Source organism: Squalius cephalus (assembly GCF_949319135.1).
Source record: "Squalius cephalus genome assembly, chromosome: 8".
In the NCBI taxonomy this organism is placed as follows: Eukaryota; Metazoa; Chordata; class Actinopteri; order Cypriniformes; family Leuciscidae; genus Squalius; species Squalius cephalus.
The window spans coordinates 535001-553170 of NC_137129.1; the positions used below are offsets into that span (position 1 = coordinate 535001).

The window sequence follows — 18170 nt, forward strand, 5'->3', positions numbered from 1 at the left end:
ACATTCAGCAAAAATGTAATCTCTAATAAAGAACAACATTTCTTTATAATTCCATACGTGTTCAAACATTCCTCTATATTCTTCATAGTTTTATCAAATTAAAAATCTAAATTAATTCTTACTTTTATTAAACTCTTAAAAACTTGTTCTACATCCCGACCTACCTTCTATTTTCTACTTTCTTCTCAGATAAAGAGCCATTTTCACTTTTCCAATAAAAAATGAACAAATTTACATTTTTTTCCTCTTTTTCCCCCAAAACTTGAAACCCAAAATGAAACCAACCTTTGAAAATATTACTTTAAAAACCCACAAAGATGAAATGAAGCAACACAGAGCCACTCACAGCCCGGCGTTGATGATGATGGAGTTGGCTTTGATCGGGAAGCCGAAGATCCTGGCGTCGTCTGACGTGTCTCTGAACGTCACCTTCTTGCCCTCCGCGTTTTCCTCTGGGAAAAGGCTGATTTCAGGAACGCTGTAATCCTGGAAGGGCGGGAAAGTTATGCTGAGCATCAACAAGTGTTGTGATGAGTATTAAACAGACTTTACTTGTGCAAGTGAAACGCGGCGGTGGACTGAAACTAATTATTTCTAATAAGTTCATTTTTTAAGCATTTGTATTTTTTATTTTGGGAAACCTTTATTATTACCTCACTGCATTCCAAAGCATAATATTATGTTTTAATATCGCTACATAAAAACATTCCTCTTTATTTCGAAATGAAGAAATTGTCAGAGCGATGTCCGATTCACGAACGAGTTGATTCTTTCCAATGAACCTGCTGAACGATTCACTGAACGATTCATTTGTGAATTCGACAGATTTAATTGCAGCTGTTCGTGAGTCAACAAGAGCGTCAGTGTTTTTATACTCTTTGTCATCACATATTTGCACAAATTTAATTTTCCCCCATTTTTTTAAATACTCTCATATATTATTGGTTTACACACTTGACTTATCAGTAACTTTAACTGATATTTTAGTATATTAAAGTTTAATGTTTTGATGGTGAATAATAAGTGTTGATGATAAAATCAAGTTTGCTTATTTGCGATATATATTAAATACATGCACTAATCTTTCTTATTGCTGGCTAGAATAAATATCCATACATGCTTGTATTGCTGGAGTAATATTTTAATACTTGATTTGTGTACTTCGGGTTATCAAGCACAATTCCTCTTCAGGACACAAGGTGGCGCACAAGGACATTTCATAAACACGGCTGTGATCATGTTCCCATCCATTCCAGACATATTTATGAGCTAAAACAATGTTACCTCTCATGTCTGTCTGTTTATACACTCTTAAAAATAGAGCTTTTCACAGCGATGCCACTGAAGAATCATTTCTGGTTCCTCAAAGAACCTTTCAGTGTTCAGTTCAGATACATAATAAAATAATCTAACCTTTTGGAAAGATTCGGTGGATGATAAAGGTTCTTCATGGAACCATTGATGCCAATGGAAAAGCTTTATTTTCAGGAGTGTAAATGTGAATAAAGAGATGTCGTACCCTCACTGCTCTCCGTATGGATCCGATGACGAACCTCCTCTTCATCCGAGGCTCCTCGTCTTCTTCTCCGCGATCCGATGTCGTTCCCTCGTTCTGATGGGACTGGTGTTCTTCTGCGGGTCCGAACGGGTCGGTGAGCTCGGTGTCGCCCTCGTCCAGAGCGATCTTTTCCCCTTTAAAGTTCGGCTTCTCGTACATCACCCAACTGAAGAACACAGAACACTCAGAACTAACCTTTCCTGAACAGAAACACAAACGCTCAACACTTTTATTCCGCAAGGATGCATTAAACTGATCAAAAGTGACAGTAAAGACATTTATAATGCTGCAGATTCGTGTTCCTGCAGCTGATGATAACTTCAGGGATTCGGGATGTTTTGCTGGGAGGCAGGGAGAGTCTGAATGTCTACGCTGATGTGCACTGTGTCTGATTCCCTTCGCCTTCTGAACACATTATTTACTGTGCATTCATATTTACTCCTGTATATCTACTGTCCCGTGTCAGTTAATGTTTGCATCATACTGAAATGCATTAGTGCTGTATTACGCATATGTTTAATTAATATAATAGAAATTTTTGTGATTTATAAACTACCAGTCAAAGGTTTTAAAAAAAATAAATCCTTTTATTCAAAAAGGCAACATTAAACTGATCAAAAGTGACAGAAAAATCATTTATAATGTTATAAAAGATCCATATGTAAAGCGCTTTGAGGACCCAAAAAACACTATATGAATGTAACGAATTATTATTAGTAAATGCTGTCCTTTTCAACTTTATATTCATCAAAGAATCCTGAAAAATCAAATGTATCACGATTTCCACAGAAACCTGCACTGTTTTCAACACTGATAATAATCATAAATGTTTCTTGATCATCAAATCCTCATATTAGAGTGATTTCTGAAGGATCATGTGACACTGAAGACTGGAGTAATGATGCTGAACATTCAGCTTTGATCACAGGAATAAATTACACTTTACTGTATATTCACATAGAGAACAGATGATTTACATTATAATAATATTTCACTGTTTTACTGTATTTTTGATCAAATAAATGCAGCTTTGATGAGCAGAAGAGACTCTTTCAGAAACCCCAAACTTTTGAACACTAGTGTATGTTCCCTAAAACACATACATCTTCCAAACCAAGAGCACACTTAGAAATGATTGACAGCATGAACATGAGCAGTGAGATGAATGAAGATGCATGTGTGTGTGTGTGTGTGTGTGTACAACTATCTTTGTGAGGACCAGTTTGAGTTTTAGACCATTGGAGTGAGGACAGAGAGAGTAAAGTGAGGACATGTTGGCCGGTCCTCAGTCTCTGAGAGCCTTTAAAGGCCTGTTTGAGGGTCAAGACTTGGTTTTAGGGATAAGGTTATAATGAGGTTAAGGGTCGGTTTAGGGTCAGGGGTCGGGTTAGGCACTTGTTGTGATGGGTAAGGTTAGGGTAAGCGGCTAGAGATTGCATTGTGTCAATGAATGTCCTCATAAAGATAGATGTACAAGAATGTGTGTGTGTGTGTGTGTGTGTGTGTGTGTGTGTGTGAATGTCTCTCACCCTCCTCTGATCACTCGCACTGAGATGGTGTCTGTAAACTCCCACGGTGTGGCGTCCACAACATCCCCTCGCACTTCGATCCTCTGGCCGCTCATTCCTGGCCTGTCATAGATCAACATCTGATAGGAAGAACACAAACAGCTCGTGTTTTCTACAAAGCCTGCATTGTTTAGTATCTGACATCTGAACTCTAGATGTTACTGCAGAACGAGGCTCGATCTTCTCTGACGGGGAATCACGACCTACTTTAGAAAAGCACTTTTATTGTGTCAGATCCTTCAGGCTGCAATATTACACTGATGCAGTCAATGTCACAGGAGGAAAAAGAAGAATAAGCTTGATAATCCAGTTTCGGTGACCTTTTCTAAATCGCTTACTTTGCTGCTGATGAAGGACACAGGAGTGTCAACCAAAACTAATTGACGTATAATGTCAACTAACGTTAACTAAGTTGTCAAATATAATAAAAGAGATGTAAATGTCAGTGGCAAGTTCAATCATGCCTTCTGGAAAAGCCTTATTGTAGTTTAATATTCCCACCAGAGAGCAAAAAAAAAAAAAAAACCTATGAGATATAAAGTCACAATCAGGAGAGATAAAATCTCACATTGCAAAACTTCAAATTCTCGAACTTCCAAGTATAAAACATAAAAAAAACAACAACATACAAACAACTTGGTGCTGGTGTCAATACAGGCTTAGCTATTCATTTATAACACATTATTTCTGTTATCTTCAGACTCTTGTATGCTTTTCAAAACCTTCTCCTCTCTTCTCAACCCTCCTCCTCCTCCTCCTTCTCCTTCATCAACACTAACAGCTGACAATTTTGTCACATTCTTCATAATTAAAACAACCACCATCAGCGGCCAATTTACCAAACCACAAACTGACAAACACATCTTACCAGCTCACACACACATTCTACCCTCCTTTTTTCTGCTTTCAGAGGCAGAAGTCTCCAAACTCCTCCTTTCCAATCGCCCTACCACATACTCACACTCACACACATCATAAACACCTCTCTTCACACTGGTGCCTTTCCCACAGCATTTAAGCAGACTCGGGTAACCCCACTGCTTAAGAAACCCAATCTAAATTACAGATCGGTATCCCTTCTTCCATTCGTCGCGAAAACACTTGAACAAGTTGTTTTCAACCAGATCTCTTCCTTTCTTACACACAACAACCTCCTGGACAACAATCAGTCTGGCTTCAAAAGCGGACACTCAACTGAGACGGCTCTGCTCTCATTAACTGAAGCTCTGAGACTGGCAAGAGCAGCTTCCAAATCCTCAGTTCTCATCCTGCAGGATCTGCTGCCTTTGACACAGTTAACCACCAGATCCCCCTGTCAATCCTAAAGATGAAGGGCATCTCGGGAACCACACTCCAATGGTTCAAGTCTTACCTCTCAGTAGGTTCTTCAGGGTGTCATGGAGGGGTGAGGTGTCTAAGACCCAACATCTAGCTACTGGAGTGCCTCAGGGCTCAGTGCTGGGACCGCTTCTCTTCTCCATCTACATGTCATCACTAGGATCTGTCATTCAGAAACATGGCTTTTCCCATCACTGCTATCATCTAGCTACTGGAGTGCCTCAGGGCTCAGTGCTGGGACCGCTTCTCTTCTCCATCTACATGTCATCACTAGGATCTGTCATTCAGAAACATGGCTTTTCCTATCACTGCTATCATCTAGCTACTGGAGTGCCTCAGGGCTCAGTGCTGGGACCGCTTCTCTTCTCCATCTACATGTCATCACTAGGATCTGTCATTCAGAAACATGGTTTACCCCATCACTGTTATCATCTAGCTACTGGAGTGCCTCAGGGCTCAGTGCTGGGACCGCTTCTCTTCTCCATCTACATGTCATCACTAGGATCTGTCATTCAGAAACATGGTTTATCCCATCACTGTTATCATCTAGCTACTGGTGTGCCTCAGGGCTCAGTGCTGGGACTGCTTCTCTTCTCCATCTACATGTCATCACTAGGATCTCATTCAGTCATTCAGAAACATGGCTTTTCCTATCACTGATACGCTGATGACACAGAACTCTACCTCTCATTCCAGCCTGATGATCCAACGGTTGCTGCTCGCATCTCAGCCTGACAGACATTTCTGGCTGGATGAAGGACCACCACCTTCAACTAAACCTTGTGAAGACAGAGCTACTTGTGGTCCCGGCCAACCCAACACTACCTCACAACTTCTCCATTCAGCTAGTGTCATCATCCATAACTCCATCAAGGTCAGCCAGGAACCTTGGAGTTGTGATTGATGATCAATTGAACTTTAAAAAGACCACATTGCTAGAACTGCCCGGTCCTGCAGATTTGCCTTGTACAACATTAGGAGGATCAGGCCTTTTTATCAGAGCTACACAACTCCTTGTCCAAGCACTTGTTCTCTCCAAACTGGACTACTGTAATGCTCTCCTGGCTGGTCTTCCAGCATCTCTGTCAAACCTCTGCAACTGATCCAGATGCTGCAGCTAGAGTGGTCTTTAACGAGCCGAAGAGAGCACACGTCACTCCTCTCCTCACTAAACTGCACTGGTTTCCAACAGCCGCTCGCATCAAATTCAAGTCACTGACGTTTGTCTACAGAACAACCTCTGGCTCTGCTCCCTTTTACCTAAACCCATTACTTCAGACCTACGTGCCATCCAGAACCCAGCGCTCTGCACGTGAATGCGGTCTTGTGGTGCATCATCTCAAAGAGGCCCTAAATCTCTTTCTCTGACCTTCACCTGGACTGCTCCCTGCTGGAGGAATGATCTAACTCAACCAGAGCGGATGAGTCCGTGGACATTCTCAAGAAACGGCTGAAGACGCATCTTTTTCGGCAACACTTGATCCACTAATACTAACACTTTATCTTCTATTCTATATCTACTTTTAAAAAATAAAATAAAAAAATACATGTACTGCGTTAGATTAAACTGGGAAGGGTCACAGCACTTGCATATTGTTGTCCCATTGTTAGTTAAACTGATTCTATTGTTCTCATTTGTAAGTCGCTTTGGATAAAAGCAACTGCTAAATTAATAAATGTAAATGTAAGTATAAGTTCTGTCATTTGTCTAAAACATTTAGTTCTGTCTAAAACATTTCTTTAACGTTCAATTTGGACTTTACAGAACAAAACGGCCTTATTTGGAAAGTGAAACATCAAATTTCTCTCTGATATAACCAGCTCATCAGTAGATGATCAGGCATTAATACAACATTAATGGGCTACAATATTACACTGACGCAGTCTCAAAAATACCCAGGGCTTGGTTTACACCCATCAGAACGTCTAGCCACTGGGGGACCATAGGCAGGCTAGGGGAACTCATATTAAGGTTAAAAAACCTCAAAGTGAAATTTTCATGCAATGGGACCTTTAATAATCCAGTTTCGGTGACCTTTTCTAAATCACTTACTTTGCTGCTGATGAGGAACAGGAGTGTCAGCCAAAACTACTTCAAAACGAGTTGTCAAAAATAATAAAAGAGATGTAGAAATGTAAATGTCAGTGGCAAGTTCAATCATGCCAACTTGTGCTGGTGTCAACACAGGCTTAGCTATTCATTTATAACACATTATTTGTGTTAAAAACCATTTGAAAAGAAGATTATGTCTTTTGCAGTCAGTCGTGACATTTAAAGTTCTGTCGTTCTGTCCAAACGTGTGTGTGTCAGAACAGCTGTTTCACACACACCAGCCTCAGGCTTTCCTCAGGAGTTCACAGAGTATCCTTCATTTCTAACTGTATTTTAATGTTCATCTTTGAGCAACGCTCTATAGACCTCCATTATAAGTGCATTCATGTAAATGTGTGTTTTTGTTTCAATCCGTGTTGAAGTGATTTTCTCTGGTGGTCAGCAGAATAGTGCATCATTTTTATTAAACCTAAAACATTTCTTTAACGTTCAGTTTGGATTTTACAGAATAAAACAGCCTTATTTGGAAAATGAAACATCACATTTCTCTCTGATATAACCAGCTCATCAGTGGATGATCAGGCATTAATACAACATTAAAGACAGAAGAAGGAACACTTGTGGAGTTTCTCACCTTTCCAGGTCGAGGATTGAGTTTGCCGTGCTCCTTCTCTTTTGTGAGCTAAGAAAAGAAAATAAATATTTCGATGAGATGAAACACACAGGCATGAAGCATAAGGTTTCAAGTTTTCTTCCTCAGTCTTGTTGTCCAGCACAAATATCTAAACATTCTTAAATCAAGATACATTTACAGGAGAAGCAAAATGACTGAAGATATTAAGCCTTTTTTACTAAAAATCTGCAAAATGAAGTGAGATACATTAAAATCCTGAGGTTCAGAATGCATCAAAACATCCTTTTTATTCATTTTCTCATCTTTGTACTTTAAAATGGTGATGTAAAGCTTGTCATATCAGCATTCAAACAGGTTCAGGTATGTTAAGAGAACACGACATTCCTATATAACATTTGACAAAAGAAGAACATGCACTTTACACAACACTTGATGTTTCTACCTCTCACACACATGAAGAAGTGAAAGGCTTTGCTGTCACCAGACTCGTCTCAAACATTCACTGAACATGTTTGAAATGCCATTGTACGTCGAGCTCCTCAAACATGAAGAGAAACACACATCGACCAAACGCCGGCTGTCAAGATGGAGATCCAGAGGTCGGATCAGGTGCAGAGGTCAAGAGTTTCTTCAGAGTTTCTCTGTTAAATGACAGATCTGATTGCTGGTTTGAATGTTTTCGGAGGTTATGAGTAAAACTCTGCCTGTCGACATGCCTTTACTCTGGCAGTGAGGCACGGCAAGGTTAGCAGAGAGACAACATTACACACGAGCGTAAATTCCTCTGTTTGCATATGGGGATGTTCTTAATGAAAAGCCAAATACAAGGCTTACATAATCTTATAAAGCGACCTCTATAAACTACACATACCAATCTCACAGCCAGACACTTCGAAAAAATATTTTTCAAAAGGGCAGATATGCATCAGATATGCATCAGATATGCATCAGATATGCATCGTGGAAATGGGTGTGAGACGCAGTATCTCTACAGTCGATCAGTATCTAAAAAATAAAATTGTAAAAAAAAAACTATCTATTTAAATAAACAAATATATCTACCTTAAAGTGAAAATACTCAAGAAATGTATTACAAATCTAAAAAAGAAAAAAGTAAAATAAATAGTTATCTATCTGGGCTACATAAAAATGAAAAATACTAAAAAATATATTTATCTGTCTACCTAAAAATTTAATTAGTAAAGAAATTTATTTAAAATAAAAAATGCAAATACTAAAAAATAAATATCTATCTAATAAATTATCTATCTATAAACATTCAAATACTAAAAAACAAATATCTATCTAATAAAATATCTATCTATCTCTAAAAAATGTAAATAAAAGTAATAAAATATCCATCTATGCAAAATTATGCACAACTGCACAAAATGCACCAACATTAGATTATGGTCTGGTCTTGATTGGTCTGGATATAGGCTAACTATAGCTAAAAACAGACCTTTTAGAAAGCCTTTAGAGGCGGCATCACATGTAGTGATTTATTAACACATATTTAAATCCTTCTGCCTTGGATTTAAATGTGAGCCGTATGAGTATCGTTCACATATACGCGCGTGCTGTATATTCCTAGACTACAGTAGGAAATGAGTTATTGATTGCATGTCTGAAGATAAGTCTACACTGTGTGAGGCGTACAGGCCACATAATCGTTTTCTCCGTTTTCTCCATGTCTGTTCCAGCTGGCAGAAACACAGCAAGTCGTTGCCAAGACGGAGAGCAGGGAGTGTCTGAGCCTGTCTAGGAAAATTATCAGCGCTGATTAGAGATGAGGTGAACATTAAGATAATGAAGATTCACATTCCATCCGCCTCTCCCTCGTTCCCTGCCTCGGGAGAAGCTCCAGGGAAAACACGTTTCACAACACCGTTCCTGACCTGACAGTTCAGCTTCCTTACACACGATGGTCTTTCCAATGGGAAAACTAAACTGCACTAATGCATTCAACTGGAAAACAGCCTAATTATACAGATCAATTCTCATTTTGTCTTATAAATCATTTCAATAAAGACGTTGTTCAATGCATATACTGTAAAACAATATTTTCATGATTTGTTATCACAACTTTTAATCTTTTGTCAAATCAACTTAGGTAATTAATGTGGCTCAGATAACATAATGACTCCATTATAAGTGCGTTCATGTGAATTCATGTTCAGTTTCTATTTATTAAACTAATCTCTTTTATTGTATTAACTAATTTTTTTTTAATTTCAATGAACTCAAAATTTTAAGGCAACCAGGTAACTTACTTTTTTAACTTAAGCCAACAATAATTTTTTACAGGAAACAAAAAAGTTTTCTTCATCACTAAAACCTGTTATTATTTTAGAGACTGGAAATATGATGCATCTGTAAAGGTGTTTTGCATATTAAATTTTAATGCTAAGTTGAACTGTCAGATAAGTCGCCATCATTAACCTCTGTCAACACAGAGAAGAGCGGGATGACGTGAAGGAGCTGTGTGTTTTACAGTGGACGTGTGATAACAGAAGTTACTCCCTAGTGACGGACATTTGCATGTCAAACCTCTCAATATATCAGAATCATAAACTCTTGTCTTTACTAACATCACCAGTCACGTACCAACTCTCTCTGCATGATCAAACCTGCGAGACATTTAAAGCCTTATATGCAAAATCACTCGAGTGCTTTCCAAGACCTTTTGCAGATAATGATTATCTGAGAAATGCCTCGAGATGAATGTGAGCAAGACTGAAGGTTACATCTTCCCATAATATCAAGAAAAATAACAGAAGTTTTGATAAAGCTGCTTTCGGTTAGAATGTAAATTTGACTTGCAAACTCATTAGTCTCTGCACAGTCGAGAGAAGCAGCTTTAAAGAGCTTCTCTGAGTCTGTTACGGAGGACAAGAGGAAACGTGAATTTTGCATGAGCACTGAGGTAATATATCCTCTATTGTAAACCCTCCTCGTGAGGTGACATTACACCCCTTCTAGGCTTTCGTTCACTGAGGTTTAGCACCAGTCCAACTCTAGTCTTGCAGAGTTTAGTGCCAACTCTAATGACACAGACAAGATTACAGCAGTCCATGAGAACGAGTTGTAAGAAACCTCTGCAAGATATTTGGGAACGGAGTTGAGCGCACTGGGTTTAGGGTGTGAACAATATAAAAACAAACGTTCTGCAATCACACTGTCAGTCCAAATCTGATTATTTGTGTATCCGATTGGAATCTGATCTAAAAGTATTGACGTCCACAACTGTTCAGATCCGATGTGTGTGTCCATGCAGCTCTTTCGTTTTCCAGAATATCTGCATTGGTTTCTGGCAATGATGTTGCATTGGTAGGAATAGAGAATATTGAATATTAATTCAAAATATGTCTCCGTTATATTGTCATTTTCTGCTCGTTCGGCACTTTGCAACAACACAGCATTGTTTCGGCAGCAACTTTAAGCACGTTTCCTATAACAACAACGTCTGACGTTTATATTTTACGTGGCGTGAGAAAGTCACATAAACCACGTGAAATCCGATCAGAGCATTCAGACTGAGACGAATTACCAGAAATGCGATTTGAATAGGATTACAAACCACATATGGATGTAGCTTGAAACGGATTTTATGTGATTTTTTTGCTGTTCACATTAGCTCATTCTGATCAGATATGCACAAAAATCGGATTTGAACTGACAGTCTGAACGTAGCCAAAGCCATGCAAGCAAGTTTGCATTTAAAAGACTTCTAATTGCCGTCCATTCACAGTCCAGAGTCCAGGCTAAAACAAGGCAAGATTTGGGCTGTCAGTGAAAATTTAACAGACGTCGAACCTGAGCCCAAGAATAGACTAGTCTTCAATTACATAACATGTCAAGGAAATGAAACCAAACACCTTGTAATCACTGTTGACACTGTTAACATGATGGAATATCATACATCTCGCAAGTTATTTTGGTATAAACGACATGTAATCAAATTCAAGTTTATTTAGTCTAGAAGTGGGTTACTCAAAGCCTGACTAAAGTCTCCCACTTCTAGACAAAATAACCTTGAATTTGATTACATGTCGTTTATACCAAAATAACTTGTGAGATGTATGATATTCCATCATGTTAACAGTGTCAACAAGGTGTTTGGTTTCATTTCTTTGACATGTTCTACGCTATTTGTAGCCCACTTATAGTCAGAACTGATTCATTGTAGTTTTTGGCCAGGCAGCGCATGCGATGGCTGATATCCCATCATGTTACCAATGTCAATAATATCTACAGGATATCAGTGTCATGGTCAATCTGTAGTCAGGATTCAGCTATTAAACGGCTATTAGACGTCTTTTAAATGCCAAGATTGCTTGCTGGGAACGCAGCAACAGTGCATCAGACGCTTGAGGGCAAAAACAATCTGCACACTCTGTTACACAACGCTTGCAGTGAGCGGCTTAATATCAGGTTACACTCAGAGTCTGAGTAGGACCGGGAGAAACAGAGCAGTGACATAATATGAAAACAACACTCTCATTGATTCCATGCCCTCATTCTCAGTGAGAACTTCATCATGCCAAGAGTAAATGACCAACACATGCATGCAAGCAATACTCACATATGCATCAGGGAAGGCTCTGTATTTGAGGGGCATGTTCTGCTCCGGTTCTGGATTTGGATTGGACTGGAAACCCCGGGTGTCGTTGATCAGAAGACCTCCGTCAAGACTGGAGCTGCGAGGAAGACTCAAAGACTGAGGAAGACTCAAAGACTGAGGAAGACTCTGAGGAAGACTCATAGACTGTGAGTTCTTGAGGAGGGTTTCGGAGGGAAGAGAGCGGTACAGCTCCATCGTGGACTTGTGGTTGAAGGTCTCGGCCGAGTCCTGCTGGCCCGGAGCCACGCTCATGCGAGAGGTTTCGGCGAGCCCACTGAGAGAACTCGACTGAGACGTGAGGAACGAGAAGCGCTCGAACCGGGAGCCGAGGAGCGTGTCGGATCCCTTATTGGCGGAGCTCATCCGCTCAACACCGGGTCCGATCTCCGGGAGAGAAGCTGCTCGAAAGATGGAGCGACTCGAGGCCTTCCCGTTCTCCGTCGGCTGGAAGAAGAAGCTGTTCTCCAGACGGGATCCGGATCCGTTCGCCAGGGCTTTCCCGGGAGTTTCTTCAGGACTAGCCAGATCGTTGAGGGATCCCCTGCGCATTACGATGCTGTTCAGCGCCGACGCTCGTGATGGCAGAGCAAGCCCTCGACTCGCCGGCTCTCCGGACTGCTGCTCCTTCATCATGGTCAATGGAGAGCGCATGTCTTTAGGAGAACTCCAGCTGAAGCCCATGTCTAGAGGAAAACTGGAAACGCCATTCAGGACCGTCTTTGGATCAGAAACAGGCGAGAGAGGAGAGAGAAGAGGAGGTGAGATCGGAGAATCCTCTTCAATAGGTGGCAGTGAAGAGAAGGGAGTGTTGGATGGGGTGCGTTGAAGCCTTTGCCGGATCGGTCGATCCATGCTTTTAAGCGTATCTACAAAGTTATCCATTTCTGTAAAGGATGAGGGAGAGAGAGCGTCAGGCTCGAGGCCAGTGGGCGAGGGAATCAGATCCACCCGAGTCGCTTGGAAAACATCCGAGGAGAAATCATCCGTCTCCACAATCATCAAGCGGGAATCAAACTGTGCCTGTGAGCCAAAGACTGTTGTCCTTGTCTCTCGCTCTCTCTCTCTCTCTTCAGCTGAGCTAAAGACTGTTGTCCTTGTCTCTCGCTCTCTCTCTCTCTCTTCAGGTGAGCTAAAGACTGTTGTCCTTGTCTCTCGCTCTCTCTCTCTCTCTTCAGGTGAGCTAAAGACTGTTGTCCTTGTCTCTCGCTCTCTCTCTACAGGTGAGCCAAACTCCTCCCGGATCCTCCCACTCTCGTGAACTTCGCTCTCCACAACTCTCGAGGTAGTGTTTCCAAGGCCACCGTCAGTCCCTGAGGGGAAAGTGGGCTGAGTCTGAGAGTGAAAATGAGACGTGTAGGTTCCTCTTTCATAGCTGTGGGCCGGCTGGGAGGAGGAGCTCAGGTGTGTGTTCTCCGTGAAGCCAGTCTGTTGTTCTTCAGAGTATTGACTCTTCCACCTTCTCTCGAGCTCAGGACTGGCTTTGCTCGGCTCCGCTTGATCTCTACGCCTAAAGTCGTCTAACGGGCTTTCATGGTTCCCGAAGCTGCCCTGTTTGTCACTGACCAGAGACACTTTGTGGACCACCATGGCCTCGTCTCGGCCCTCGCGAGCGGATGAAGGTCGACTGAGTTTCGTACTGAACACTGCAACACTCGAGCTCATGTCTGCATCCGATCCAGGCTCAGTTTCAGCTTGGCTCTCTGTATCAGACTCCTCAATCACTGTCCTGAGAACAGATGCATGAAAGATCCTAGCACAAAAGATAAAAGCGAAGAAGAAAACATTAATCCTTTAATTATAACGACTTGCAAGTGAAAGCATTAAAACCTAATTAGAGGGTAATTTAAAGCTGAATACACTTGAGGTCTGTGAGAAATAAATATTCTCTAGTTTGAGGAACACATTCTGTTCATGTAATGTGGAATTTAAGGCCTGTTTGGTTTCTGACTCCCTGAATAAATACATTTATATTTGAAAAGAAATACACCTGCATTTTTAAGAGTGCAGATGACAGGTTATGAAAGGTGTAAAAGTGGGAGTGTATAGCAATGTGCGTAGGTGAGTTTCTGGAGAAATGACACGTTAAAAGGGCACTTTAAAATGAATCATAGCACTAAGAGCTTCAATCTCGCCATACAAGAGTACAGAGATGAGTGGATGAGAAAAGATACTAATGCAACATGCTTTACAACATTCACCATGCAACAATAACCATAAATATAATAAACATAGTGCTGTAAAGGGCCAATTACCAACATAATTGGTCACAATTATCAAAAGCGACACGTTTTCATCACCTTTGTAGTAATGCATATTTACCTGTCATTGCAAATATGATCAACCGATTTGGAAAACAACTAGGTTACTTATATATCTGGCTTTGACTTATAGACCTCAGAAGGAACTAGTACCAGACATGTTTGTCTCTGTTAGATACAGTAAGCATTCATTCTGTTAAACATTATCTAAACAAGGAGACCCTGGGTTGAGATTAACACACATTCCACATTCAAATCAGACTGAAAACAGAGATCGTATAAACTGAACGTTCACAAGTTAGCAGAAATATACATGCATCAAAATACATTTGAACATATCATTAATAGTTTCCTCTCACTTTAACACAAGCAGAGGCTTCATTGATATTACATGTTTTTCACTGTATTTCGCCCTGAGATATTTAAAGGGAGAGGTATCAAGTTATCTCAGCTGGCAGAACTAGTTCCCCAGGATCCTCTACAGTAGATCACGCCCCCTGGTGGTGAATCTGCGCCTCACGTCCATCTTCGGCCCCCACTGTCTAATGCATTTGAATTGGCAAAATTTTAAAAAGCTATCTCAAATTTTGGGAGTAAGTTAAACCAATGCAAAAAATATCAGTTGACATTTTGTGTCAAGTGGCAATGAATAATCAATAGCTTTTAATGAACAATTATTAGATATGCACACTACCTAAGCTAACTCACTACCTTGTGAAGAACATTCTGGGTTGAGATTTTAGTATTTTGTCTGAGAATTGTAGTGTCTCAGATCTTGGGTTGATCCTCTGTGGTTATGTGCATGTGTTGAACACACAGGACCAACCAAAGAGATGCAATAACTTAAAACAAAACCCTACTGCATAAAAACAAGTGTTCTTCCAAGCTGTCTGCTGGAGCAACATCGAGTCTGGCAGTTCAGATGCGTTCGATTTCAGTTCTACACATGCTAGAGTACGTCTGTACTGTCTCTGTCAGTTCAGGTGTAGTTTAGTCTCCATTTCAACAGAAATGACACCTATGATTACTGACCGGCCCCTAACAAGCCTTTTGGGTCTTTACACACGTTTGCATGACTGCGTGAGAACACAGTGACCGGAAAGACCCAGTAAAGTCTGATGAAGAGTGTTTGCTAAAAGACACAATCAAGTCAAAGGTCTGTGTTCCAGATTTGAGATATATCAGTGACCAAGTGCATCTTAAAATGTAATATTAACAGTACATTTTAAAAATATATTTTGTATTATTATTTTATTAGATAACTGATTCTTCGTTAAAAATGTCAGCACTCATTCCCAAAATGAGCATGTTTAAAATGAGTGAGAACACATTTGCTCTAAACTTAAAGTCATTTAAGTTACGTTTCTTAAAAGAAATTAAAAATTGCATATTTACATGTAAGAATAATTTCAAAAACATTTTTACAACTTCATGAGCACATTGTACTGAAAATCATATTGTTCATGGAAATCTCCAGTTGATTCTGATGGAATATTCCGTATAGTTTGAGTCAGTAATCAAGGGGGCGGAGCTTAGTGAAGTGTCAATCAAATTTGCATTCTATATACAGGCAAGCAGAATATAAACACAACGCACAGTTCCTCGTTTTCCCACAGAACCCCATTATATAGAAGACACAACCATTCAGTGCATTGGGTTCATATTTTGGGCTCATCTGATTGCCTGTATATAGTATGAATTTGATCTTTTAATATCAGTGTTTTAGTACTTTAAGGCACTTTAAGTGTTTTTCAGATGAAGTGTTTCAGAACGTCCTGCTGGTTTTAGTGATTGAAATATTGCGGCAGCTGCTGTATAAGAATCACAAGAGCCTAAAACTAGCATTTTGTTCACATATTTTAGTTTTTCTGCTTTTGAGAGGTGATCTTTTTGACAGGCCTGTGCTGCAGTTCTGCAGATGCTAGCCCTCCAGGACTCGACAATAGTCACAAGTCTGAAAACTATACTTTATCAGGATCATTCTTGACAGCTTACTATAGTAATAATTACATGTGAGGTTTTCCAGGCCAAAAACGGCTTAACATGGGAATTTCATTAACGTTGCCTAAATAAACGAGGAAGTCAAAAAACGTCAGCGTGAGCCATGGGCATCAGTCCTTCATTTAAGCGTGCATTACCGCTATTATTTTGCTAAATGTCACAACAATTTAAAGATGCATATATACAGATGAGTATTTGAGACTGACAGCACTGATGTGAAGACTGGAGCTATAGATGTGCTAATAAGAACATGTTAAAGGGTCGTGGTAACATCTGTCTGTCACTGAACTACAACAGGAATGCGCTAATTTGCATAGAAACACGTTCCAGCAGCTGTTTCTGCCTGTAAACCGTTCTGCAACAAAGATTGCAGAATGTTTGACATTTATCTTATCCGAGTGTTTGACAGGGCGTCTGAAAAACGGGACTGACAATGTCATGCATGAAACATTCCATTGCAATTCACAAGAACAGGATGACGGATAAACCCGGACTGGCCTGAACTGAACGGTTAAATTAACCATGATCAAACAAACACATCAGATGCACGGAAGAACATCTTTAGAATAAGTTAACACTAGTATTAGATTTACTATTACTAACAAGTAACTATTGCATTGGGTAAAGTTAACACATAGATGATCAATGCAAGTATTACCAAGATATTTAGAATAGAAACTGAATGCCAGTGCAATATGCAAATCCATCAGCCACATTCCTGATAGTCACACTTGTTTGCGTAACTACGATCTCAGCAGTTTTGACATTCACCTTCACTCATGACGGCTATTTGAAGAATGTGTATCATCAAGAGTGAGTCAACGGCAAACTTTGAACTACCTAACATTCCTCCGGCGGCCCATCCCGGCCAAACCGACGCTCTCGTGAGGCGAGGCTTTGATAAACCTGTCCAGAACTTCAACCTCATTTACTAAAGGGTTTAAAGTACATCTCGACTACTCTGACAGAGACAGGAACATCAGGAACATCAGTGTGTGTGCGATCTGTGGATAGTCCACGAAAAACAATGAAACTGGCAGAGAAACAGAAGCCAGAGTGTAAACAGAGGAGATGCTGAAGGCGTGGAGTAGTGATGGTGCTGTACACACACGACTTCATACATCAAACTAACACATTAATCATAACAACGATTCAAATATAATCTGAATCACTTCAGGGTTACATTATGGCCAGAACTGAGCGTTTACATTGGACTGTTGCTCATGTGAAAGGTTTGTAATTTCATCATGCAAAAGATGAGCTGATTTTGTATCATGCATGAATAAAATACAAAAATCATAAACAGAGCAATTCCAAGAGGGTCCTCACACCATCGGTGCTCGGGCCCTAATTAAAACAATACATAACAAACAATACAATACATAATACATAATATAAAGAGCTAAATTGCTTTGATCTCTATATTTTTTAAATATTTGATATTTTTAATTATTTTATTTATGAATTTGCCTAAAGCCATGCCTAAATAAAAGCAGGAATAAAATAAAAAATATATATTTAAAAATAAAAAAATATACAGAGCTAGATTGCTATTTATAAAAGCGCCAGATACATTAGTATGATAACCAATATTCGGAATTTGTCCATTGCATTTCACCCAGATAACTACACACACACACACACACACACACACACACACACACACACACACACACACACACACACACACACTCTCTCTCTCTTTCACATACACACACACACACACACACACACACACACACACACACACACACACACTCTCTCTCTCTCTCTCTCTCACATACACACACACACACACACACACACACACACACACACACACACACACACACACACACACACACACACACACACACACTCTCTCTCTTTCACATACACACACACACACACACACACACACACACACGCACACACACACTCTCTCTCTCTCTCACATACACACACACACACACACACACACACACACACACACACACTCTCTCTTTCACATACACACACACACACACACTCTCTCTCTCTCTCTCACATACATACACACACACACACACACACACACATACACACACACTCTCTCTCTCTCTCTTTCTCTCTCTCTCACACACACACACACACACACACACACACACACACACACAC

General features: G+C 40.2%; 1 protein-coding gene across 1 annotated transcript in view; it reads right to left on the reverse strand.

The window, feature by feature from the left end:
• The window catches only part of crybg2 (crystallin beta-gamma domain containing 2), a 61868-nt gene that overhangs the window by 20866 nt on the left and 22832 nt on the right, over positions 1–18170 (reverse strand). Inside the window, exons 4-8 of the mRNA XM_079878858.1 lie at positions 11737–13525; positions 7152–7199; positions 3088–3206; positions 1520–1724; positions 347–486 (exon numbers count right to left, since the gene is read on the reverse strand). Coding sequence (XP_079734984.1) covers positions 347–486; positions 1520–1724; positions 3088–3206; positions 7152–7199; positions 11737–13525 — 2301 coding nt within the window. The remainder of the gene's footprint in view (positions 1–346; positions 487–1519; positions 1725–3087; positions 3207–7151; positions 7200–11736; positions 13526–18170) is intronic.